Raw genomic sequence first — 25719 nt, 5'->3', positions numbered from 1 at the left:
CAAGTATAGTGTCCTACGTTTGCCATCCCCTGCTGTGCTACTAGAGACAGGCTGATTCCTGGGGCTTGCTGGCCAGCCAGCTTAACCTTTAAGAGCCCTAGGCCAATGAGATACCCTGTTTCAAAAAACAAGGTACATCTAAAATGACAGCCAGGGTTGTACTCTGGCCTACAAACAATCATGCACATGCATGTGTACACACACCCACACACACACAAACACACCCCTTCAGTTTTATCGAGTTCTTTGGTTCAGCATCCTCATCAACCATCCTGGCCTGCCAGACACAAACAGTAAACTCAGTGTACAGCATGCAGTGAGCTTCTGCTCTGTATGTCATCTGCTGGATCTGTCTTCTAGCTTAGCTCCAGGAGTTAGCACGGAGACTGTGTTATTCAGGAACGGCTCCATGGAAGTTCACATGGACAATCTTATTCCATGACACAGGAGAAATACAGTCTTCAGACTTCAATATACCCACGAGCTTCCTTGAATTCTTCTCTGCCTTTTTCTAAAAAATACTTGCTCTTCTGCCACCTTCTCTTCTTACCTTACTCTACCCAACCCACTACTCATTCTTTTCTGTTTTCCTGTAGAAGAATGATACACTAAACCTTATATCTTGGGTTCAGAACTTATGGCAACAATAATAATAATAGCAGCAGCAGCAGCAAAACCCTGAGAATAGTGATTTCCTCGAAGGTGCGTGGTGAATCTCTGGCCATGAAATGATGGTTGTAGCTGTCTCCTCCACAGGGCTCCAAATCCTACTCTCTAGTCTGTCTAGCTTCAGTTTGAGGGACTGATCCGTGATGGCTTTAGACATCACTTTATGAAGCAGGACCAAAACATATTGCAGGCAGGATATAAGTCTATGAGGTTAGAGCTCCGGTCAACTTCTATCCACCTACCCTACTGTGACACATGAGAACCATCATCCACCATGATCAAGTTGGCTTCATCCCAGTGATGCAGTGATGGTTCAACATACAAAAATATGTAAATGTAATCCACCGTATAAGAAAAAAAAAACCCACAAAACAAAACAAAACCCTGCACGATCATCTCATTAAGATGCTGAAAAAACCTTTGACAAATGTGATCAAATGAGCTTCATCCCAGAGATGCAGGGATGGTTCAACAAATGTAAATCAATAAACATAATCCATCACACACAAAAAAACCAATATTTGACTAAGATAGAATTCAATAATTGTGAAACACTGATTGACCCAGCCACGGTGAACTTGACTGTTGTGTATCTTTTGGACTTGAACCCCTGGAAAAACCCTGTTTTACTAAAGGCATGGTTGCCAGTGTGTGAGTAAGTTAAGTAGAAAAGGAAGCCAGGATGGCTGTTTTATGCTGAGCTTGTGGTGTGATTTGATCCTACTTAGAGTCTGTACAAGGGCAGCACACATACACAAAAGAGCCCAAAAGAATTTATTGACTGAGGAGACACTCTATAGATTTATGGGGAGATGGATGCAGCGTGATTTACTGAGGAGAATGGCATGAGCCCCTCACTGGCTTTAAGCTCCAGGAATAGGACAAGCAAATCCCTCCATTGAGAGTGCTAGGTTTCTGTACTGTTCTCCAAGCTGGTTGTCAAAGTGTAAATCATGCTATTGCTTTTTCAGAGATAAGAGCTAAGCAAATACAAACAAATGCCAGGAAAAAAGCAGGGCACCAGGTGCTGTGTGTAAAGGTAGAGGTCACACAAGTCATGTGGTGGCAAGAGCTGAGAAGTCCTTAATTTATGCTAAGTGTAGTCGAGTGTCCTGAATGCCCCTTGTACCTCTCCTTGAGGTTTCTAAAGCTGAGCTTTCTGTAGGCTGTAGGTTGTATTTTGAGTATTTAATGATGGGGGAGTTAGAGCTATAACCGAGCAATAATATCCATTGTTGTTATTATTTTAATTGGCCTTAAACCTAGCAATTTTAGTATCATTAAAGAAGTCACTATTGGTTAAATAATGTCTAAATAGTATATTAGTTATTTTCTGTTTTTCTGCCATCAAATACCTCACAAAAGTCAAGGAGAAAAAAAGGTTTATTTGATGTTACAGCTCAAGGAATAAAATCCATAATGGTGACAGGAGCCCGAGGTGACCGGTGACATTGCATCTGCAGGCAGGAAGCAGACAGTGGACAGGGAGAGAGACCAAGCTATCAAATGTCAAGGCCCTTTTCCAGGGACCCGCTTCCACCAACAGGGTTCCATTTCCTAGGGGGTTACCGCCTTCCAAACAGCACTGCCAGTTTGGGACTAAAAGTTCAAACATATGAGCCTTGGGCAGAGGAGGGGTTTAAATTGAAGGACTTTTGGCTAGAGATGGAGATTGGTTAGTAGAGCACTCCCTAGCATTGAGGAATCCCTGGGATCAATCTCATTACCGCATGAACCAGTCATGGCGACACATGCCTACAATCCCAGCACTAGGGAAATAGAGACAGGAGGGTGAGAAGTTCAACATCATCCTCACTTCCTGAGTGAGTGTGAGGCCAGGCTGAAGATATATGAGAACCAGGTTTGAAAAGGGAACTGCCGGGTGGTGGTGGCACACGTCTTTAACCCCAGCACTCGGGAGGCAGAGGCAAGTGGATCTCTGTGAGTTCGAGGCCAGTCTGGTTTACAAGAGCTCGTTCCAGGACAGCTAGGACTATAACACAGAGAAACCCTGTTTCAAAAAACAAAACAAAACAGAACAAACAAAAATACAAAACAGAGAGAGAGAAACTAAAAGCTGAAAGTCCATGATGAGTTGAGAGAATTTGAATCTAACAGTGGGAGATAATGTGGGGGAGATCTGTGCCTGCACCAGTGATATATCAAGAGGACCAAAGGTTGCAAGTCATGCTATTAATAGATCTCAGCTAGCTCTCATTCACTCATTCATTCTTTTCTTAAAGTCATCTTATGGTTATTGTTTTTCAATGTTACTTTAAATTATTTAAAACAAACATGTTGCATAAATAGCTTCTATTTCTGGCATCTAGACAACGAAGAAAGATATAGTATGAGAACACCCGTGTTTTCTCATGGCCACAGCTCCAGAAAGCTGCATAACAAAAAGCCTTTAGAGCAAGTCCACACCCTCCATCTTCCGACAGCCTTCATCACACTTTACAGTGTTACAGTTGATCTTTTCTCTGTGTGTACCCACCTTACTCCCACTGAAGTATAGTTTGTGATTCTGTAGTATCTCAAGACCTGTCAAAGTCCTTATTGTGGGCTCTGACTGCAGAAATTTGAGAATCCATGCCCAGTTAGGGTAGAGAATAAGGTCCTAGAGACACTGTCTATATAGACATGCTGATGTAGAAATCTCAGAGAAGCCATACAGAGAACTCTCAAAGCAGGAAGATGTGATTGGTCAGGCACTACACACAGGCAAAGGTGTAAACGTGATATTTCGTGTAAAGCAACAAGGATATTGACAGCGATATCAAAAATGAAATGTGGTGTATCTGTGAGCAGGCACTGCTGTGGGCCATCACTGGAGCCCCTGGATTACGGACACCATTGGATGCCCCTGTTCTTTATTTTATCTGATTCCATCTGGCCTGTCCATTGTCTCTTGGAAGACACTTTCACACTCATTCTTTCCCACACTTTCTTGTTTTCTTTCCACTTCATATCCCTCCATCTCATAAACAGAAGATACCGAGATATCACATGCATCAGAGCTGCAAGTGTTCGCACGGGAGTTTCAACAGTTGGCCAGCAGCTGCTCCTTTGTCTTTGCTGGATCAGGGCGAAATACTGAACGTCATGCTTTCTCTCTCCTTCCAGGCTTTAAAATGAGACAGCGCCATGTTCTCATGGAATCTACAGGGCCCACGGCGCACTGCCCTCATCTGGTAGAATCTGTGCCTTGCGAGGATCCCATGTGTCATCGATGGCTCGCTTCAGAAGGGATCTGTATCCCTGATCATGGGAAATGTGGCCTGGGACATCGCATTCTGAAGGCTGTCTGTCAGAACCAAAGAGGTGGGAGATAGTGACACACTGCAGGGTTAAGTTATACCCAACAAGGGGCAGTGACACTCTTCAAAGGTCATTTCTGGAGGGTGAGAAGCTCCTGTACTGGGGCATTTATGGTGAATTGGGTGACAAATTGCTGTAGAGTAAGTTGTGATCACTTCATATGAGAACCACAAACTGTCACTAAGTGCACGTTTGGTTACGCTTAAACACATCACTCTGAACCCACAGACTTCCGTGGAGATTTTTTTTTTTATTTTATCCAGAAAAATAACAGACAAAAACATTCCAGTTTATGCGTCCAGTTTATTTTCTTTTGTTAAGATCATTTTATGACATGCCTTTATTTAAAGTGTTCACAAAATGCTACCTGTTGAAAATGCTAAAGTTAAAAAGAAAAGGGGGAGAAAGCGTAAGTAAAATCTTTTCGTTTATTTAACATTAGACCAGAATCAGCTCTGGATATAATGCTAACATTTTCAACAAGCCATGTTTAAATATAAGCTGTCAGGATTTACACAATTATTAACAATGATATCTGTCCTTGATCACCAAGCTTGTTGGAAATGAAGTGCGGTTTAAAAATATGTAAGTCATATGGCAGTGAGGAAAGTGACATTTAAAAATCTTTATCCCGGAGATTAAAAAGAACTCCATCTCTCCGAGGGAAGTGGAGCGCGCCTCCTAATCAGCTCTGCAGTGTGAGGCCCCACTCACAATGCTCTTGGTGTGTGGGATGAAATGTTTTGACTTCTGGAGCCAAGTAATCCACAGAATGGGAGGAAATTACAAAGCAGCCTCAGAGTGGCTACTCACATCATCACGGGGCTGACATCTGGCAAACTGTTGCTCCTTTTGTCTCTTCCTCCCTCTTCTCCCTGCTGCCTTTCTCCTTCACGTCTTTAGCCTCCTTTTCCTTCTCTGAAATAACTAATGTAAGTAGGCAAATGTACATTTTTTTATTAAATGATTTATTGTTTCCCTGCAGAAAGCAGATGGTTGTTTAATTAAATAGAAGGCAGTGGCAGATTGCAACAGCTGCAATAAATAGTTGAAACTAATAGGTACTGCTCCTAATACAACCACATACTGCTTACGTGGGGACAAGGTGTGGCTTATTAGAGCAGGCAAATAGACCACTTCCATGGTGTTTTCCTAGTATTATAATTTATAATAAGGAAAATATAATTTGTTCTTCTTCCATGATTCTTGGCACACTCATTCTGGACTCCTAGGGAGTCCAGGTTCTGGGAGAGTCTTGGCTCTATTATTAGTTCATTGGCACTAATTTATGACATGAAACTCCTAAGTTCCTTTAAGTTTCCATGGGTGATAGAAATGACTTTTCATCTAAGAAGATGATTCTGGGTTGGTGTCTGTGTTTAACTAGTACTCAGAAAGACTAGAACATTGGCAGAAGTTAGGAACTTCCATTCCTAATCCTCAACAACAAGGAAGTGGAAATAGACTGGGGATGGGCTCATTATTAATTATCCCACGGGTAAAAGCTCTACAGATATCCTTGGACTATGGAGTTCAGGGATCAGAACTTCCTTCCACATGGCTATGTGGAGACATGGGCAGAGTCAGGTGTGTCCAAAGAGTGCCTGGATGCTCTGTACCCAGCTGGATGCATTGTCTATATCCAGACCACCTGAGAGTGTCTGGTCTTGCCTAATTCATCTCTTTCTTCTAACTATCTATCTGTACGTTTTATAATATTCTTCATAGTAAAGCTATAAATGTAGGTAAAATGTTTCCTCAGGTTCTCTAAGCTACCTGGGAAAATCATGGAGTCTGAAAACGAGTTTGTGCAAAGTCTGATTTCCATCATGGGTGACAACCTGGGGTACCGTTATCCAAGTTTAAGAGTTTTGGCTTGATGCCATGTCCATGATAATAGTTCTTGGAATGGGAGTGGACTTGAACAGTAGGACCCCATTGATGTAGAGAAATTGTTCAGTATGGAGAAAATCCTACTGATCCAATCCCAGCAGCATTCTATGTTGAGAGTAGTGTCTGAAGTATGGTGGGGAAGGTTCAGTCCTGGGCCTTCCCTCCATCCTGCTTGAAATTTCAACCCATTCACTACCTACTGAATGGTCAAATTACTAAATTTATGGAGGAATATTTTCCTATAGGTCTCCAGATGAATTGGTAAAAACTACCTTCAATCATTAAGCTGCTGAGGGTTAAAGTATGTATAGGAATGTGATTAGAGCTATTCTCGGCACCTCACTTGTAATGCAAGCTTATAATGTGTATTTGCTATCATGTTTGGTCTGTGTAAATGGGGCACACAGCAGTATTATATATAGTGCTGGAGATTAGAACAAGCATATCTATATCTTCTTTCCATTCTTCAGCTGAGAAAATGGAAAGCTCATTGGGTTGTATCCCGTAGTAACTGGTATAGTATTTGGGCCATCTCTTGGCAGGTACTGGAGAGTTGTCATGACAACCATTGTCCACAGCTTTGGAGGTTTCCTCCATAGTGTGTGCTTTGCTCTCCTCAATGGCTGTAGTGGTCTCCCTTTACCATGATACAGCAGTTTCAAGGTTTTATTACTTATTCCTGTGAATGGATTTAAATTTATCTTTTGACTGACATTGTCTGCTTCTGTGGAGAGAGTTGGAATTCATAAATGCTCACATTAGCTCTGTGAACTCTGTGGACTTTTAAATACCTGGATGAACTAACTTCATTGATTGTGAGGCAGTAGCCACCATCATGGAGACAGGAACATGCTGTCCTCCCAGAAAATGAAACCATGTTATACTTGGTGAGAAATTGCATGTTGTCTGGTTGGACCTTCTGTGACTCAGAGGCTGTGTGCCTCTGTGATTGGCTATGAAGGCTAGGCAGAGGAGTTGCCTATCAAACTTTCCAACACGGTATCATGGTCTTCACATAACTACAGCAATGACAGAGCTGCCGTCACTCATTTAAATGACTGAGCGAGGAATGCTTGAGATATACAGATTCCTCTGAGTCTCCTCGCTTGTGACAGTTGATAGTTGGCTTTTCATCACACCGAATTTCTCAATTGCTTTACAACTTTTTGTTTCAGAATTTATTTCAAGTTAAATGGATATGGCCACAAGAAATTGTCTTACACTTGATGTGAGAAACTTCAAAACTCATATTAGATCCAATCAGACTTGAAGCCTACTAAAATTTCTAAGGGCAACTTGCTTTGTCTTCCTTAGGTACATCTGTAAGCCCATGACAAGAGGTAGATAGATCTCTGTGAGTTCAAGGCCAGTTCCAGGACAGGCTCCAAAGCTACACAGAAAAACCCTGTCTTAAAAAACCAAAACTAGTTTTTGATTCACTGGTAAGAACATTTCTTCACTTCAAAGGAGTCAGCTTTAATGTTGTGTAAATGCCAACCCAACCTTTTCCCCTTAGAGAGCACTAATTTATTCTCTGTGGCTAGGGTTTTAATTTCCAAACTTAAAGTAAGTTCGCTGTCACTTTTCATTGGTGACTACTGAACATTTATCAGTATGGGACAACTTCAGAACAGGTTACAAAATCCCTCCACGCTGACAAGGAAATATTTCTAGTGGACCCAAGTGACCATCTGGATCTTCCTCCATGTCTCAGAGATGTGAAGTGGGCAGTTGTTCTCTGGTGGCCCAAATGCAGAGCTGCCCAGTGTCCCATCAGACAGCCAGTGCCTTCTCTGTGCCGTGCTTTATCAAATATTCTTTCTTGAAAGACAAAATAGCTTTTTTTTTTGTATATTTCAACAAGCATATTTATTCAGAGACCATGTGCACACATTCTGAACTTGTAGGAAGTAAATGATCAGCCTGTTAAGGTAGACTATATCAGGAGTTGTTGTAGATTATTACTTTACTATGCATTACATTTGTTTTTGCTGTGGGACATTGATTGTAATGATGCATAGTAGTGCAGCATTCCTTTGTGTTTCATTTGATTAAATCTGTGCTGCATTCCTTGCCTGTCTAAAATACCTGAGGGTCTAATGAAGAGCTAGGCGGCCAATAGCAAGGCAGAAGAAACGAGAGACATGCCTGGCAAGAAGAGAGAATAAATAGAAGGAGAAATATGGAAACAAAAGAGGAGGGGCAAGAAAGAATATGGAGAGGAGGATATCAAGGGCCAGCCACCCAGCCACCCAGCCACCCAGCCACCCAGTCACCCAGTCACCCAGCCACACAGCCACACAGCCACACAGCCACACAGCCACCCAGCCACACAGCCACACAGCCACACAGCCACCCAGCCACACAGCCACACAGCCACACAGTCACACAGCCACCCAGCCACCCAGCCACACAGCCACACAGCCACACAGCCACACAGCCACACAGCCACCCAGCCTGCTGTGGAGTAAGAGTCAAAGTAAGATATGCAGAGGTAAGAAAGGAAAACACCCAGCAGCAGAAGGTAGATGGAATAATATAAATAAAGAAAAGCTGGCAAAAAACAAACAAACAAACAAAAAAATAACAGCCAAGCTAAGGCTGGGCATTCATAATTAAGAATAAGACTCCATTTGTATTTATTTAGGAGCTGGGGTGGCGAATCCCCCCAAAGCCAAAAGAGTGACAGAGTAAAGCGTTAAAGACAACCATCTGCAAGAAGGAGCAAAACTCACACATTGACAGATACACTGAGTTAGAATTCTCCCGGGTTGCCACACAAGAACTCTCAGGTACAGTTCTTCATATTTCATATCTGCACTTAGTCTTCCCAATGTAAATAGTTTCATTTAGCGTAGGGAACAATTTCCTATCCCTAAAGAGGCTTTGATTTTCATCTCAAAGACATTTTTTCTTTATTTTTAAAACATTTTCTTTTATTCTATGACCTAGACCAACAGGTTGTTCTCCATTGACAGATTCCTGAGAGAGAGATGACCAGGATGTGAGAAGATAAGAAAGTTTGGGATCAGGAGGTCTCATACATGGTGATGGTTCATGCAAGCAAGTTTATTAAAAAATACAGAATCTTATATACAGTTATTAGAGAAGAAACGGAACGGAAGTCAGCAGACAGCTAATCAGGTGGTTTCTCACAGAAGAAATAAAATATCTCAAGGGTGTCAGAGACTCAATTCCAGTGTCCTTGTGGCGAAAAGCCAAGTTTTAAGAAATCAAAATAACAACTCTTTCAGGCCCTGACCCTATCCCCAACTGGAACTTACCAAGTCTGCCCCCACCCCAACCCTGGAAAAGGACACAGAACTAAATTTCTTTGTCTTTTCATGGACCTCTGAAAAAAACCCTGAATTACTCTGACTCTCAACAGCTTTTAACTATGGTGGGGGAGGAGGAGCTCATCACATGAGTGCAGTGCTCGCAGAGGCCAGAAGATGGCGATGGACCCTCTGAACTCGAGTTATGAGCCGCCTAAACATGCTCTTAACCACTGGGCCATTCGTCCAGCCCCTCAAGGGCATTCTTGGAGGCTTTCTTGTCTTTCACTAATAATCCAAGAAGCTATTCTTTAATCTTAACTATGTACACTTTAAGTACTGACACCAAGGAGAGTGGGACCTTCACAGGGTTGGCTTTCTTTAGTGAAACCCTGCCACAGAAGTATGTATTTGAGTTGGATTAAGATGGCTTAATATTTTTAAATCTATGTTTAGACTTGAAATCCTTATTTGTTTGTTTTATTTCTAGCTCAAGGAATGTTCTATTGCTTGCCTGTGAGGCCAATGTCAAACTCCAGAGACAGTTTGACTGCTTGTGCCTCATGGAGATTCTAAGTAGGTCCTCTTATTTGCCAAGTCTTTCCTTTCCAAGCCCTTGAATCCTGCTGTGTCTTGTGTTTCTCGGGTGCAGCGTTAGTTCGTCCCCCTCAAGACCTTTCTTATCTCTTAACAGACTTTCTCAACTTCATTTCAGGACAGGACTTATTTTATTGGATATCAGGAAGAGGGGGTACTAATTCGTCAGACATTTCTTTACCAAGGAAGGAGATTCCTGTAGTGAAGACATATATTAAAGAGATGTATTCAAATTAGAGCCACTGCTGAGATTCAGAAGATCTGAAACAAATTTCAAATATAAATTTTCTGAAACATTTGGGCTGCGGTAGCTGGGTTTGGAATAAGTCTACAGTTTCTTAAGATGTGTTTCCACAAAGAATGATGATAATTGGATTTTTTTAACGAAGACTCTTGTTGCTCTCTTAAATAGGAAAATAAAGCACGGACATTTACATCAGGATGTGATTCTTAAATTACATTGCACCATTTAAGGAGATCAAAGAGAAGGCAAAAATGGTTGTGCATTTTGCATGGACAATGAGAGTCCAGACAAATGAGATTTGGAATTAACGAGAAGTAGTGGATCCCAGCATGAGCTGTCGTTTCCCACCCTCACTCACCACTGACTGTTCTTGAGCATGTAAACATGAAACATTTGCTGATGCACATGCATCTCGTGACTTGAGACTTTTCTCTGGGCACAGGAGCCTTCCCAGGACATTCAAATTCCTAGAAGGGACCCTTGAAATGACTGGAATAAGCTTGAGGTCTAGATATCACGGCCAATAAGCTGAGCCCCTAGGGACTCTTTATTTACCTGTACTTTAGCCCTTTTTCCTGTCCAGTTCCTGTTCCTCACACCTGCTCACTGCCCAAGAATCCATGCTGGAGTTTTACATGGTTTAGTTCAGATAACTCTGCTTAGAAAGATTTAGGGCACTCATTCCTGCAGAAGACAGAGGTTCAAAGGACTCAGACCACAATGACAACCACATCGAAAGAGTCACCTTCCAAAGGAGAAATCAGAGCCTGTTTAATATTTTCAGTGTTTTATTTTGTCAATTATTTATTAACAGCCCAAGACCTGTAATGTACCTCATTAGTCCTTCCTTCAACGACAACAACAATGAAATAATCTCACATTTCATTTACTTTCTAGGTAGGATGGCTGGGTAATTTGTGTCCTGTCTTGAGTCTTGTGTTCTACCAACTGTCTTGTAATTTTTGGAGGACAGGCTATTCATGTTAGGTTGAATCCCTGGTTAATGAGACCCTGTCACTGCTGCTGTAATAAGCCAATCAAACCAAATTAATAAGTCCAGGTTTATTCTGAACAAAGCATTACTGGGGGACCTCAGGGGAAGTTGAGAAGACCATGAGGGGAACCCATGAGGTGGAGGCCCTTTTTTTCGTTTTTGTTTTTTGTTTTTCAATCCAGGGTTTCTCTGTAGCATTGGAGCCTATCCTGGAACTCCCTCTTGTAGACCAAGCTGGCCTCAAACTTATAGATATCTGCCTGTCTCTGCCTCCTAGTGTTGGGATTAAAGGTGTGTGCCATCACACCTGGCTAGGTCCTTTTTTAAAAAATAAAACTTAATTTGCAAAATTAGAATGATTAGAAGAAAGAGAAAACAGAAGTTTAGATTTGAAGTAGGAAAATTCTTTGTCTATGTACACTTACTTGTCTAAAGGCTTTCCCAAAAAGCCCAAAGTTTCTCCAGTGTACATTTCCCCTTAGAGGAGAACAGATGACCATAGTGGACAGATGACCTTTGTCCATCAAAGGGCTACGATTGAGTGCTCTTTCAGTGGCGAGTAGAATAAGAGAAACAGGTCAGTGCCAACAAGGAGAGGAGTTTGGAAACACCCAGGAGAGCAAGGCTGTCTTGGGAATACATTTCTGCTCGCTGTGTGTCTGGTCGCATACAGAAAGACTCAGTGGCCTCAAGGATGAATATAGCAATGCCATTGCCCTCGAAGAGCTTGACTTGATGTTTAGTTGAAGACACGTGGTATTTCTATATATCTAATTGTGTGTGTGTGTGTGTGTGTGTGTGTGTGTGTGGTGTAGATACACCTACTCACACTGCAAACCTACCATAAGGCAATGGTAATGGTGATCGGAGGTACATGCAGCACTCCAGAAACGTTTAGATGAGATATATGTCCCCATTGGTCAGACTGAGTTGGAAGTCTTCAGGCTTTAATTGGTAGAGGTAGAGGATTGTCTCTTCTTAACCTTCAGAAAACAGCCTGAGGAAAAATATGGGTGAGAGCCCAGTAGCCCTAATTTTACAAAACATAATGAGTTATCTGTGCTTTCTGTAAAAAGGGACTATAGGAACTCTCAAATATCTCACACATCTCAGATATGTGATGGGATGGATGGTTGAATTCACTAAACATGATAGGCATGGTCTTCGCTCCGCCCTCCCACTCATCAGCTTCAAACAAATATAACCAGGCTGTCGTAAATGGCTATATTCAACAGTCACTCTCTGTATGGGAAAATCAGTTCTGAGATGTTAAAGAATCGTGTTACTCTATCTATTTTCTTCTAGATCGATAGTTAACAAATTAGTGTAAATCAAATCACCTTGAAGCCTGGTGGAGACATAAATTTTGGCTGCTACTATAGAATATATGATTCAGCTGATGGAATTTCAGTTTCTAATAAATTCTTCAGTAACGAAGACAGTGATGATCCAGGGACCCCCAATTGAGAAACACATTTCTGAGCCAGATGTGGCTAGTGGGCTGCCTGGTCATGTCAGAATGTAACAGCTGTGGGTCAGAACTGTGCGAGGCATGGCTTCCACTGAGAATCCATGGTAGTATTGATGGATTGTAATCTGTTGTCTCTTACTTCCTGCTGGGGAAGTTATTTGTAAAATCCATGAAATATGTTACTCTCTTTCTGAAGCCGGCTGTGAGTAAATATCCTTCTCCTTCTTTATTGTTACCTGGATGTATTACTAAAAGATCAAATGGAAGAGAGCTGTGGTGTCCTCTGCAAGAACAGAAGACACATAATATGTGAGATGAGCTATTTCGGCTTAGAGGACAGTTCTCATTTTCAGCAAGATATCTTTCTCAGACCACCAACTGATAGCCATTCGGTAGCAGCGTCCTTACTGAAAGAAGTGTGGTGGTGACAAACACATTGTATTAAATTTTGAAATGAACCTGGCATTGCAGTTGAAAGTGCCAATAAGATCAGACTATGTATTCACACTGCAGGAATCGGACGGCAGAGGAGATTAAATTTGAGAGTTCCTATAGCCAAGTTCCCGATTCCCTTCCATTTAGATGTTTTGCAGCAAAATTAAAGATGAAGCTCTAATACTGTTTGTCAATGAAGGAATCCAAAAGAGAAAATAGAGGCTCATTATAATCACAGTTGCGCCGTCAGAGTCGGACAGGAAGGTAGGGGATAGATATAAACTGGTGAATCAATTTAAATGCTAAAGAGAGAAGAGCTGCGGTGCAGGTTTAAATACAGTCACTGTGTGCTGTCTCCCGATAAACAGGCATTGTGTTCTGAATTACTTCCTCCTTCCACCCTGTTACATCCTAGACACTGTGGGAAAGCGTCCTTCCAGTTCCTCTATTATTGATGCGCCTAAATAAATTATTGTGTGCCATCACTATTCCCCCCTCCCGCATTTCCTAATCAGACTAAGTATACAGTGGATTTGCAAGGTTTCACTGTTTGGAAAGAGTGTAGATGGAATAAATTGCTTTATGTGTGCAACTGCATCTCACAGGACTGTCTTCTTTTTCTGTCTCTTCCCAAATTCTTATTGGGCGGTTCACTGTCTATGTCCGCTCCATATGCTCCGAGAAGCAAAATGAACCATAGATTGTGCCAATACTTTAAAATGTAGTCGTTCAGATAAAATCCTGGGAGATGCCCCCCCCATTCTGCTGCTTTCAACTTCCCTCAGGATATGTCCTCGGATTCTGTATTCTATTAGAGGGTAAACAATAGTGCTTCCTCATCCTGTTGTCCGTAGGGTTACAATTTTTTCTCACTTGGATATTTCACACATCATAGTTGTAGCCCTTGACACAGAATCTCTAGCTTCCCTTCTATATAGGCAGAAAAAAAGTAAAGAATATTAATTAAAATGCATATCGAATAAGGAGGATTCAACCTCAGTGATAGACTTGCCAAAAATGGGCCCAGTAAAGTATAACAAGTAAAAAGATGGGAGGGCCCATCTACCCCTCTGAAAATCAATTAGAAAGTATTTTTAATTGTTCTTCTAAAGAAAACTTTTAGTTAATAAGCTAAATGAGCATATATAATAATCTTCCTCATCAGGTTACATTCTGAGACTCCCAGTGAGTACTGGAGACTGAGCATACTACCAGGCTCTTAGTATCCAGGTGCTGTGATATCTTCCTGTACACACTTCTGAGTTACGCACAGTAGGAGATGAACAACATCCGTAGGCATGGCGAGGGAGCAGCAGGATGCTCCATGGAAACTGCATAAACTCATGGTGACATGCGATATAAAACTTTCTTTTACTTCTGGAATTTTCCATTCAATATTTTAGACCAGAGTCAATCTAAAACAACTAAAAAAATATATGTAGGAAAAACTTAAGAGATGTGTACTTTAACTAATTGATGGTTCAAAATTAAGAACCCATAGTATACAATCCTTTGAGTGCTGCCATTTTGGGTCCATACTCATTCGGGTGTCTTAGAGACCCCGAGAAAACAATCATCTATGGAAAGATGCCAGAGATAGTTATTTCAGAGTAAAACCATGACTTAAAAATATGCATGGTTGAAAATGAATTTAGGATTTTATTTACAATCACAATAGTTCCCTTCATATATTTAGCTCAGAGCAACCATCTAGGCAGTCAGGAGTCCTGACTGCTCCATTTGTGTATGACTGCAGCAGACTGCCTGCAGGTCATGATCATGCTTTTTCCCTGCGGAGACACTTTCCCATCTTTGTTCCTACCTTGTCACTTTCTCACTGACTTAGGATCTCAGGGAAAGCGCAGGCTCACCGCTCGCTGCCGATTGTGTCACAGCCCGTTATGGTAATGTAGCTGCATCTACAGGATACAGGTTTAGCAATCTGTGGGCTTTAATCTGGAGTTTACAAGACATGACAGAAGGACTTTGAGCAAGAAAGCCAGTTGTTTTAGCTGCGGTTGCAAACCATCTCCTAATGGAGGAGATGTGGCTTCATAATGAAGGTGCGATCTCCTGTGTGCAGTGGTCAGAGCCTGAAAGAAACTCTGGGACCTAGAAGACACCGTTGACATCTCTAAACAACCACATAAGCACCGGCTGGTAGACAAGACAATACATTTCTGCTTGTTAAAGCCAGTGTCAATCAGGGTCTGCATCACCAGGACAGATAAGGTCTTAATTGATAGGCCTGTCTCCAGTGATCTCATAACACCTCTGGATGGAGTTATTGACACCGTTACGGCCTTACATTCAAATTGCTTCTCCCTTGCCTGCTTCTCCTATTTGACTCTTAGCTTCTCAAAGGTAGAAACCTTGACTCCTTCATTGCTTTCTTCTTGGGGTGGTGCCAGAGTGTCTGGTATATTAAGAAACTCAACTAATGTTTACTGAGCTTAGGGCTGTTATTTAAATTCAATCCCAAGACAGCCTAGTGTGGATTTATTATTCATGTTCCAGTTTCACAGCTCAGAAATGTTGATACCCTAATATCACACAACTACTACTATCTAATAGCAGAAATTCGAGTTCCAGTCTAGAGAGTCTAAACATGGACTAGTTTTACTTTATCAGTGATGGAGAATGCACTGGTGTCCTGCAGACCCATGCAATGGCTCTCAGTAATTAAGGTGGTTTGAGGTTTTGTTTTGTTAAGTCAAATGCGTTCCGAGAGTCACTCTCAATGCAGTGCTAAGGGCATTTATGCTAAGTCACTGCATGAGCTCGTGCAACTTCTAACCACTCTGCAAGCCTAACACCTCCCTTTTCCTCAGCGTGGGCTAAAAGCAGGAGTGAGATCAGCCAGCCCAGTGCAAACATGCAGCCCACACACATTTCCTTCCAGCGCAGAGGGAATTCAGGTTAGAGATATACTACTCAGTTATCTGGTTTTCCCTCGCAACTGTAATTCTAATCTTGATCATATCCAGACAGCTAAGCAATTTCGAATTTCTTCGGCATGCTGAGTGGGGAGTAGAGAGAAGAGCGGATTTTCTGGAAAAAGGAGATACGAAGAAAACGCAAAGCAGAGATAGGAAACAGCTGTTAAAAATAGGGGCAGTTTTTCAGTCCATCACAGCGGAAGTGGTCTTAGAGGGAGGTCTTGAGCAAATTGCTAATACCACCATATTATGAAATCTGAGGGATTTTGTTGAAGTGAGAGCAAAGTTCTGGGCACAAAAGCCACCCTTTGTGTTGCCTAGCTTACCAAGCTACACGGATTTATAGGATGGGACTGGTGGTTTCTCTGTGTCACTCCCAAAAGAAACTGGTAAAAATTAAAATGTGTAGGGTTCTGACTTAACCTGAGAACATGCGTTCTCTTTGGGCAGCACCTACAAGAGCGAGGAGCTCAGTGTGATCTTGGATTCATCTCCACATAAGCAGGATCCCAACCTCAGTCTTATTGCAATGGGGCTCTGTTCTGTTTTGGAAGAAAGTTCTGTGGACTCTCTGTTGCTATATTTGACTACAGTTCTGTATTTTCCCAACTGCCCTGTGATTGAGGATGTTAGTATATCCCTAGAGCTCCCCAATGCATTACCAGAGTGCCTCTATCACTTGGTGAAATGAGGATGCATGTTTAAGTTATCTCCAATATGAACAGAATTGTCCAGACTCCCAAGTTACAAAGAAAGGCTTATGTTTAATTAAGTGTTAATGTAATTTAATACTTGATAGTAGTGTTTAGTAATTTATAAAATTAAGATCAGAAAATTCGTAGTATATTTCTAATAGATTGTAATTAAAATCTAAGATAAAACTATGCTGTAAGATACAATATTATATATCAGCTAAAGAGAAAATTCTCTTACCTAGAAGTGCTAGTCAGCATTTTGACTAATAAATAAGATTTGTTCCTCATATGGTATCTGAGGGCATGTGAAAGAACAGGATAAGAGGGCAATAATAACTTTCTCTTGTGACTAGGAAGACATTTCGTCATTGTTTCTTCCTTTTTTCCTGTGTGTGTGTCTGTGCGTGTGTGTGTGTCTGTGCGTGTGTTTTTCTGTGTGTGTGTCTGTGCGTGTGTGTGTGTGTGTGACAGAGAGAGAGAGAGAGAGAGAGAGAGAGAGAGAGAGAGAGAGAGAGAGAGAGGGGATAGACCCTCTGCTGTAGGAATTTGTCAAGGAGCTAACTCACACAGAATCTTGTCCAATGAATATTTATCTTAAGCCTAGAGAACAAAAACAATGTTAGTCCAGTAATTCTAAACTCTTTCTTTGGATTAAGTCAGACTAGAAGATGTGATGTGCTCACAGTACAAAGTGTCAAGAATCTGCTTAAGTTTTTCAACAGAATTGTTCTTCTTTTTAAAACAGATTCATTTAGTTATACTTAATGTGTATGAGTGCTTTGCCTGCATCATGTATGTGAATCACATGTGTGCCTCTTTGGATCCCTTGGACTGGGTTTATGGATGGTTGTGAGCTAACACATGGGTACTGGGAATCAAACACGGGTGCTATGCAAGAGTAACAAGTGCTCCTAACCACTGACCCATCATTCCTGCTCCTTCAAAGAATTGCTTATTACTCCTGGATGACTTTGCCTGGGGATATGGGAACAAATGTCTATTCACCAAATAGGAACAAAAAGACCAACACAGTGAGTCCATCCAAGTCAGAGTTAGTGAACTAATAGGGTTATCGAGTGGAGCACTCAAAGGCCACTGCCCCACTGGAAAGCCCAGCCCCACACATAGATGCTGCATCTCCAGAGCCTTCTTCATGGCTTGCGGCTGCTCTGCCTGTCTTCTCCCTTCAGCAGCTGTTAACCTTCGGGGTAGCCTTGTGGATCTGGTGTCAAGAACTTGCTGAGACTTCCAGCTTTTCTTTACTCCCTGACTCTTTAATAAGTCTTCTCCCAGAAGTCCATGCTTAAATTCAGAGAATATAGTACACAGCACTGCTCCCGTGAGTTACCTATACTGTGTGAGGCAATGAGACTTTTCCCTACAAACTTCAATGCCATTCTCTCAAAAGGGAAGAGGGGTACCACTTGAAGCTACGCTTATCAGCCTTCTATGTGAGATCCTTAGGGGAGACTGGCTAATCCTAAATCAACCAATACTTGTCTCTCTCACGACCACCTGGCCAGCGTGGATGAAACACACTCTGAAACATTACCCAATGGATCAGGCTCTCCTTGTACCCACTTTGATTTATTTTCTGTTCCCCCTTAGTGCCTGACTTTCATCTTGCCATTCCGTGGCAGCTTGTATACTGTGTAGCATTCTCTAGTTTCACAGTTTGGTGAGTGTGGACTCCTCAGCAGTTAGAGGTCTCCTTGGGACCTCAGGTTTCCACTGAGAACTGGAGTGACGGAACCCCCCCCCCCACTATGGTTTTGATATAGATATTGATTAATCTGTGCCAAATTCCACAGCCAATTTCTGGTACCTAGCAACACTTGCAATATATTTTGCAAGTGCTCTTATGTACTCGATTATACAAAAATCATTTATTTTGTTAAATTACCTTCCTTACACATGGTGTAGAATGAACTTGGTAAGAATAAGAAGCTTCAGAAAAATTGTTAGTTTCCCAATGTCCTCGTTTCTAGACTCATTCTAATAAAAATTCAGATTTTTTATTTCTTTTTTTCTCTTCTTCACTTTTTTAATTTTAAATTTTGAACTTGTAAATTTGAAATTTTAAAAGAACAAAGTTTTCTTATGTCATCTACTTCCTCAGTGTGAACATCTCATAAGACAATAGACTAATTAACATCAGCCAGAAACTAATATTGGTACAGGACAAATTCTTTCAGAGGGGTACATAGAAATGATATGGAGGTTTTAAATGAAGATCTGAAGTATTCAAATCATTCTGGAAACTTCTCCTATCAGCCCAAGTACAATATCTGGTGGCCTTCCACATTGAAATGCATCGCTCACCTGGTGACTGTGAAAGGGACAGGGCTTTGACCTAGAAGGTGCAAACAATAGCCCACACTTTGGCTTGGACAGCGTACCTGGAAATGGTGTTTATGCTTTTTAATTCAAATACATCTAGGGTAACACTACTATTTTCTATAAATCTTGTCAGATTCATGTAGAAATAGGAAGGAAGCTCAGTGGTGCAAGCCTCTAATAATAACGTGAGACAAGCAGATTGTTACTGGCCGTCCTTAGGCCCATGACTGAGCACAGGATATGAGTGTGGACGGATACAGGCCTTCATGTGCAGCAGAAAAGACCATCTGTGGAAAATCAATGTCTTCGTTGTGAAAAATGACTCATGGGCTTTCTGACATTTTACTTCGGTCTGATTTCATTCTCAGAGTTCAAATACTTTTATGCTAAGCAAGAAGGGTAAAAATGACCATATTCTCTCAGAGTTTTGATGAAAAGTGATGGAATATTCCATTTACATCCTAACACACACTCCAAACATTCATCTCCACTTACCTGATTTCAGTTCCTCTCCGCAGCCTGACTGGTTGTCAGAAAGGATGGCTCTGTCACCTTGGAGGCTGCAAGTCTGAGGTCAGGGGGCTGACAGGCCTTAATTTCCAAAGTGACTCTGTGTTATTGCCTCTCCTGGAGGTGGGGATCTCTGCTCTCATGCTGAAGAAGAGCCAGGGTGTGGAGTCGGAGTAGAAAGGGCTGGGTGCTTTGTGGACTCACACAGGAACCACATCTCTTTCAGGAAGGAGAAGTCTCTCAAGCTAATCCCTTACTTGAGGCACAACCACTCCTATGTTCACACATGTAACCTGTGGTAAGGACAGTCTAAGCTCAGTAGTGACTTATACACAGTTCACAGCCAGAGAGACCCAAGACAAGGGTAGTCACTTGACTTGCCCAAGGCTGCTATATTTAGTTACTTTGGTGCATGTTTATTCTTTAAAATGATCAATGATTCTGGGAAGAGAAGCAAACCTACAGGCATAGAAATGTGTTGTGTGTTTGAAAGGTAGAAATGAGGCAGGACTGATTTGAGATTTTCCTGGATTTCTGATGATTTGGGGGGAGGATGTTTATCCCACCTTTCCCAAATATGACTATAGAAACAAGTTTTTTATTCTCTGTTGCGTTATACATAGAATGCCAAGGAGCAGTTCTTTTGTTTCTTTGTTTGTTTGCTTGTTTTCTTTTGGCCTCTCATTCTCATTGACTCAAGTATTGCAAAAAGCAGAATCAGGGCCGCACAGTGTATAATAAAGAACAAAAGTAACGTTTGACCTGATGCCTTGACTCTCTTTCTGACATGGGCACTGGAAATGGATGGCAAGTGCCTATCAGAAGTGAGTGTTTGGATCCAGCCTCAATGGGTATGCACATTCCAGGGTAGGGGCATGTGGATTAGAAATGTTAGGCAAGAGGAACAGAGATATGGAAGAAATACAGAAACACAGGATAGTCCTGGGAGGGCAACACAGTGAATACTGAATCTGCGTGCATTTATTTTCCATATGCTTATACACCCCAATCTAAAAGGAGGGAGGCAAAAGATTGCTTTAACATGACACAAAGGACAAACAAAATAATTACTTGCTTCAAAACCTGAAACATCAAGCCACTATTTCCTGAGTTAAGCATCCTGATGTTTTAGGCAGTACATGTACCTTAGACCTAGCATCCTGTAGGTAGTCACTCCCTATGTCAAACTTCTTGTCTTATCATTGAAAGAGCAGGAATAGTCTTGATTTCTCTGGCCTTTGGTCAAGGTAAAGATCCAAAATACCACCAACTAACCACATCATAGGTCAGGATATCTTGTTTGTACTCTGTCCTTAATTCAAACTTGTTAATAACTTTGAAAGAACAAGAGTAGGCTTCAGTCTCTAACCTTCAGTCAAGTTAAAGCAGACCCACCTTTGTGGGCTCCCACAAGTGAACATATCTTGTATAGTAGTATTGAAGTGTGTGTGTGTGTGTGTGTGTGTGTGTTGAAACTCAGTAGGAACTTTCTAGCCTCAGGGATAACTGTGAAGGTTTTTCTCCATTGCTTTTTCAAGTTTCTCTGTTCAAACAACTAGGTGGCTCACGTAATTGAATTAAAGTTATGGGGACACACCATCTTTTTGTTCTTTCATTCTTCAGTGACATTTGAAGACATTCTATTGTCTGTGACAGTGCAGACCATGTCCAGACCTTTACCTTAGGTAGCTATGGTCTTTAAAAGCTTTCTGTGAGATCAGTTGCAGCCTTGGGGAAGGAAGCTTGGCTTCTCAAAGTCTAAGATGAACAGCGTCCATGTGTAAAAACTAGAGAGTGGTTGAGTGTTAACAAGAAAGACTTGCCCATTCATATGAAGCTTTCTGTGCTCTGTACAATGACCCACATAGTCTCAGACATAATAGATAGATCACATAGATTGTGGTTTATACAAATATCAAAAACCAATCCTCCTTCTGAGGGTTTAGAGGCTGGGGGTAGCTTGAGTTCTAAAGTTTTTCCCTTCGGATGGATTTTCACTTTAAACTGGTATAATGAATCTTGAGAAAACCATGGCTTTGAGGAAACAATGACATCTTTTAGATAAGACTTTGTGTCAGTCAATATTCCCTTGGTTGTGTAGTTCTGTGTATAGTTCAATGTTTCCAAGTCCAATTACAAAATTTTCATTACATTTAATCTTCTTTTAAATGTTTCTACTGTTTGCATACCCTCCTAGAAATGCATTCATTCCTTATGGGAGATTTTAATACTGAATTTTAAAAAATAACTTGTTTATTATAGAAAAATTCCCCAGAAAAAGAATGATAGGTAAACATTCTATAAGGACAGATCTTGCTCAGTCTGTATTACTAACAGTTAGTGCAGGACATCTAACACCTGGCAAGTATTTAGGATTTGTTTTAGGAGGGTCCTGGTTATATTTTTATTGTCAATTTGACAAAATCTTGAGTTACCTCAAGAGGGAGAGGGAACCTCAAATGAAGAACTGCCTTTAACAGATTGTCTTGTGACCATGTCTGTGAGAAACTCCCTTGATGGTTGATTAGTGTAGGAGGTCCCAGCCCTCTGTGAGCAGCACCATCCCTAGATAGGTAAGTCTGGGCAGTGTACAAAAGCTAGGAGAACAATCCAGGGAACTGTTCACCATGCAGTGTTTTTTCATGGTTTCTTCTTGAGTTCCTGCATTGACTTCCCAGACAGACTATAACCTGGAAGTGTAAATTGAAATAAATCTTTTGCTCCATGAACTCACTACTGGTTATGGTATTTGTCCCCAAGAGAGAAAGCAAACCAGATAAACTCATGAAAGGAACACTGGCTGTACCCAAAGGCAGGAAAGGAATCATACTCTTTCTGAGCTGAATGACTCATCATTGACTTAGACCCCATTATACTGAGATTCAAGAGTTTTGCTTTTCCAGAGAGAAGCAGCATCCACGCTGAACTGAGTCAGTTCCTATGCTGTCAAGTGCCTTTCCTACCAGCTTATTCAGCAAATCAATACTGCCCTTCGCAGAGCCGTGGCACCTCCCATGTTTTTGCTTTGATGAACTGGAACATTGTGTGTAGATTTTCCACTAGGAAATCTGCTCCTCTATGTACGTAACAGTGTTTTTCAGGTCATAGTCAATAGCACATTAGTTCTCTTTACTGATGAATATTCTAGAAGGTAGATTCTCTGGCATAATGAATGGGAAAAACTGAGTACCTTCTCTCTTACAGGAGCCTCTGATATATGTTATCAGATAAAGACATTCTAGATGAATTCTGTTTTAATTGTGCATTTTTGGGAGTGTCCTCAAATAGAGCATTGCGCACTGCGCATTTGTGACATACATGCTAATACTTTGCAGAAAAGTGTTCCTCCAGATGTCATTCTGGGGATTATTGCTGACGACTCTACAGGCATGGACAACTGTGAACGACCTGTTTGCTGTGGTGTAAAGACCCCAATGGAGATTAAGACGTGTCTTGTATGTCAGGTGCTATTTTGAGTCTGGGACACATCTGGTACTTAGTTTGTTATGATTGACAATATTAACTGTCTTATTGCTGATTTCAAGTCATTTGTGTTCACATGACCTGTAGCACTAAAGCAAGTTGCTTGCCTTTGGACAGCACAGATACAGACTCAGCAAGGTAACATCTGCTCTCAGCTGTCTCTGAGGAGGGCTGAGAGTGTGAAATTTCCATAGTGACAAGGAGTCTGCCAGACCTTCCTCCAGCCAGGAAGCTTGCTCTTTTCAAACCCATTGACTTTGATAACACCAGGCCAGTGTATCCTCGGGTGTCTGTGGCCTGAGTTTTCCAGTTGCACAGCCCTTCTGGGCATTGAATGTGTTAGAATGAGAGCCTCGGTCTGAATGCTGTGCAGGAACCCTCTGGAGCTGGCTAAAACACATATGCAGTCCCACCACTTTAATTCAGAGAGGAAATAATTTTCCATTCACAGAGGCAGCTAAACACATTTCTGACATGTTCTTCGAGCTTTTAGGGGAATGAGCCTTTTCGCCCATGTGGAGAGTTGATGGGGCACGCCCTTGTCAGCTGTCACCTCTCCTCAGAGAGAGGACTGCTCACTGACAGCCTGGCAGCTGTTCACTGGCAGCAGACAGTGGTGTGTCTTCTCGGGGGCAGACCATTTATCGGGGAGCTAAGCCAGTGCAATCTCACAGCTACTCTACCACAATTTGCCACAAGTTCACAGTCACCCCGCTGCTGACCAGTATCCCCAAGCTCAGCCACCCTCTGTGGAGTGCCTGGAATCTTCTCAAAGATCCTGGGACCCAGATGGGGTTTTTCTCATGAAGGCCTGCTGAGCTGTCCTGTAGGTCTGCAGGGGTGCTAATGGTAACCCCTGCAGGTGGCATTGTCTTCCTGGGAAGGCAAGCTGTATAAAGTCACAAATATTGCTCCCCTTGGCCATCAAGTCCTTAACCAATGAGGATACTCAATGTTCTCTACTACAGTGTCCTACCAGCAGAACTTCGGCTTCTTTTCCTAACTTTAACATTTTTTGTATTCATCTGATACCAGAAGGTGCCACTGTGCTTCTTTTGTAATATAAATGTATAATTTTATTTTCAGACCTTTGTACAAATTACATAATTGTTCACTTATGTACCTGTGACTATTACATATGAGTTAAATGGGTCACACACAGAGACAAACTCCACTGAGACAGACAGCCTAACAACGGAGTAGAGGACTTGGAGCTTGCCCAGTCTGCCGCTGCTGATATTCCTAGGTGTTTGGATGTGATGTGAAGTGAGCTACTCAGGTGCCTAGAATCTAGGCTCCTCTTGGTCTCCAGCCTTTATTCAGTGCTGGTCCAGCTGCTCGGTGCATGCTGCACACCACGACAGTTAAACTGCTCCTGATCAACTATCCCATCTAAGACAGTCTGCACAACTCCAATTACACAGCTATACAAAATAAGTATATAAATTGCATTTACTGATAATAAACCATAAGAAATGCATTTCTAAATAATTCTGTGGTATACATATAGCTTTACCATTTAACAGATAAAACAAATTTCCATACTAGTGAGATGGATGGGAATAGTTGTATAAAGAATTAAATCTTCGCTGAATTCTTTAGGCTGTAGGTTGCAGGGCACTGTCAGCATTTTTCAAACTTTATTGGCATTTTAATTCTATCATTATTAATTCTGAGACTGCTGTGATTCATAAATTCATAGAACGCATGGTACAATCATGTTGAGAGCCGTTTCAACTACTATAGAAATATTAGAAATTCTTTCCCAATTCCAGGAGGAAATTCATTTGATAGTTTTTATGAAATTCAAGTCAATAACTCACACTAATTAAAAAAAACACATAAAATTAAACCTCTAACACATTGCAATCCAAAGATCTACTGACTTGATACTTACATGCTAGGGGATGATGGTAGAAAACTATGAAGTCAGTCTTCCTTCTTTAGGCCATTACATTTCTACAAAAGAAGAAAGTGTGTTTGTGTGTCTGGGGGAGGGGCATGTGCCATGTCAGCACACACAGCATGAAGTGTACGTGTTGTGTGTTTAGAACAACAGCAACCGTGAAGCCTCGTCACACAACATGGGCAAGCCTTTCCATAAGCGTAAGCACCCTGATGACACACATTTCATTTTGAATTAATTTTTGACTGTTGAGTGCTCATTAACCTTTCAGCTTTCCAAGTTTTGCGTGGCAGCTGCATTCAGTTAGATGGCCATATATAGTGTGTTAGATGCAGTGTGAGACTCTGGGCACTATCCTGGAGCCCATTGCTGGCCCCTCCCTTGGTTCTCTCATCTTATGTGTTTTCTTTGTCAGGAAGTTGTCTCTAACTTTCCCATTTAGTAGACACCCTAGTTACTCCCGTGTTACAGCCTACACATAGTCAGGCAGTGCCCCAAATCTTCTGATAAACTGTGTATTGTATAATTGTGAATACCTTTGCCCTGAACCTTTGTTTATTGTTTATATTTTCCCGTATTGCTATCTAATAACTTCGTTCTACATCATAGGACAACTGCATTCATGGACTATTCAAGGAATCACCTGTTCCTAGGTATGGGAGATGGTTTCAGTTTTTGTTCATTACAATAATGCTGGATGGATATTCTAGTGATTGAAATCTTAAGATTGTGGAGAATTGGAGGTGAGATTGCTGATGTTCTGTTGTGTGCTTTGTGTGCTTGTAAACCACACAGTGACACTGAGTTTAGTAAGTCAAATGGTAACAATAGAGAAAGCTCTAAAGAGTGATATCATTCCAGTTGAATTATAAATATAGGACAGATTTGAAATTTCATATGTATAATACGTATGTACACAATTTATTGAATGAAACAGCACATACACT

General features: G+C 41.5%; 1 protein-coding gene across 1 annotated transcript in view; it reads left to right on the top strand.

Moving 5' to 3' along the window:
- Thsd7b (thrombospondin type 1 domain containing 7B) overlaps positions 1–25719 on the top strand; it is an 871002-nt gene that overhangs the window by 397492 nt on the left and 447791 nt on the right. Inside the window, exon 7 of the mRNA XM_057770607.1 lies at positions 3796–3993. Within this exon, the coding sequence (XP_057626590.1) occupies positions 3796–3993 (198 nt within the window). The remainder of the gene's footprint in view (positions 1–3795; positions 3994–25719) is intronic.

The sequence above is a fragment of the Chionomys nivalis genome, chromosome 5 (assembly GCF_950005125.1).
Source record: "Chionomys nivalis chromosome 5, mChiNiv1.1, whole genome shotgun sequence".
Classification (NCBI taxonomy): Eukaryota; Metazoa; Chordata; class Mammalia; order Rodentia; family Cricetidae; genus Chionomys; species Chionomys nivalis.
Note: the sequence above shows the minus strand (reverse complement) of the source record. Positions and strands in the feature narration are given on the sequence as shown.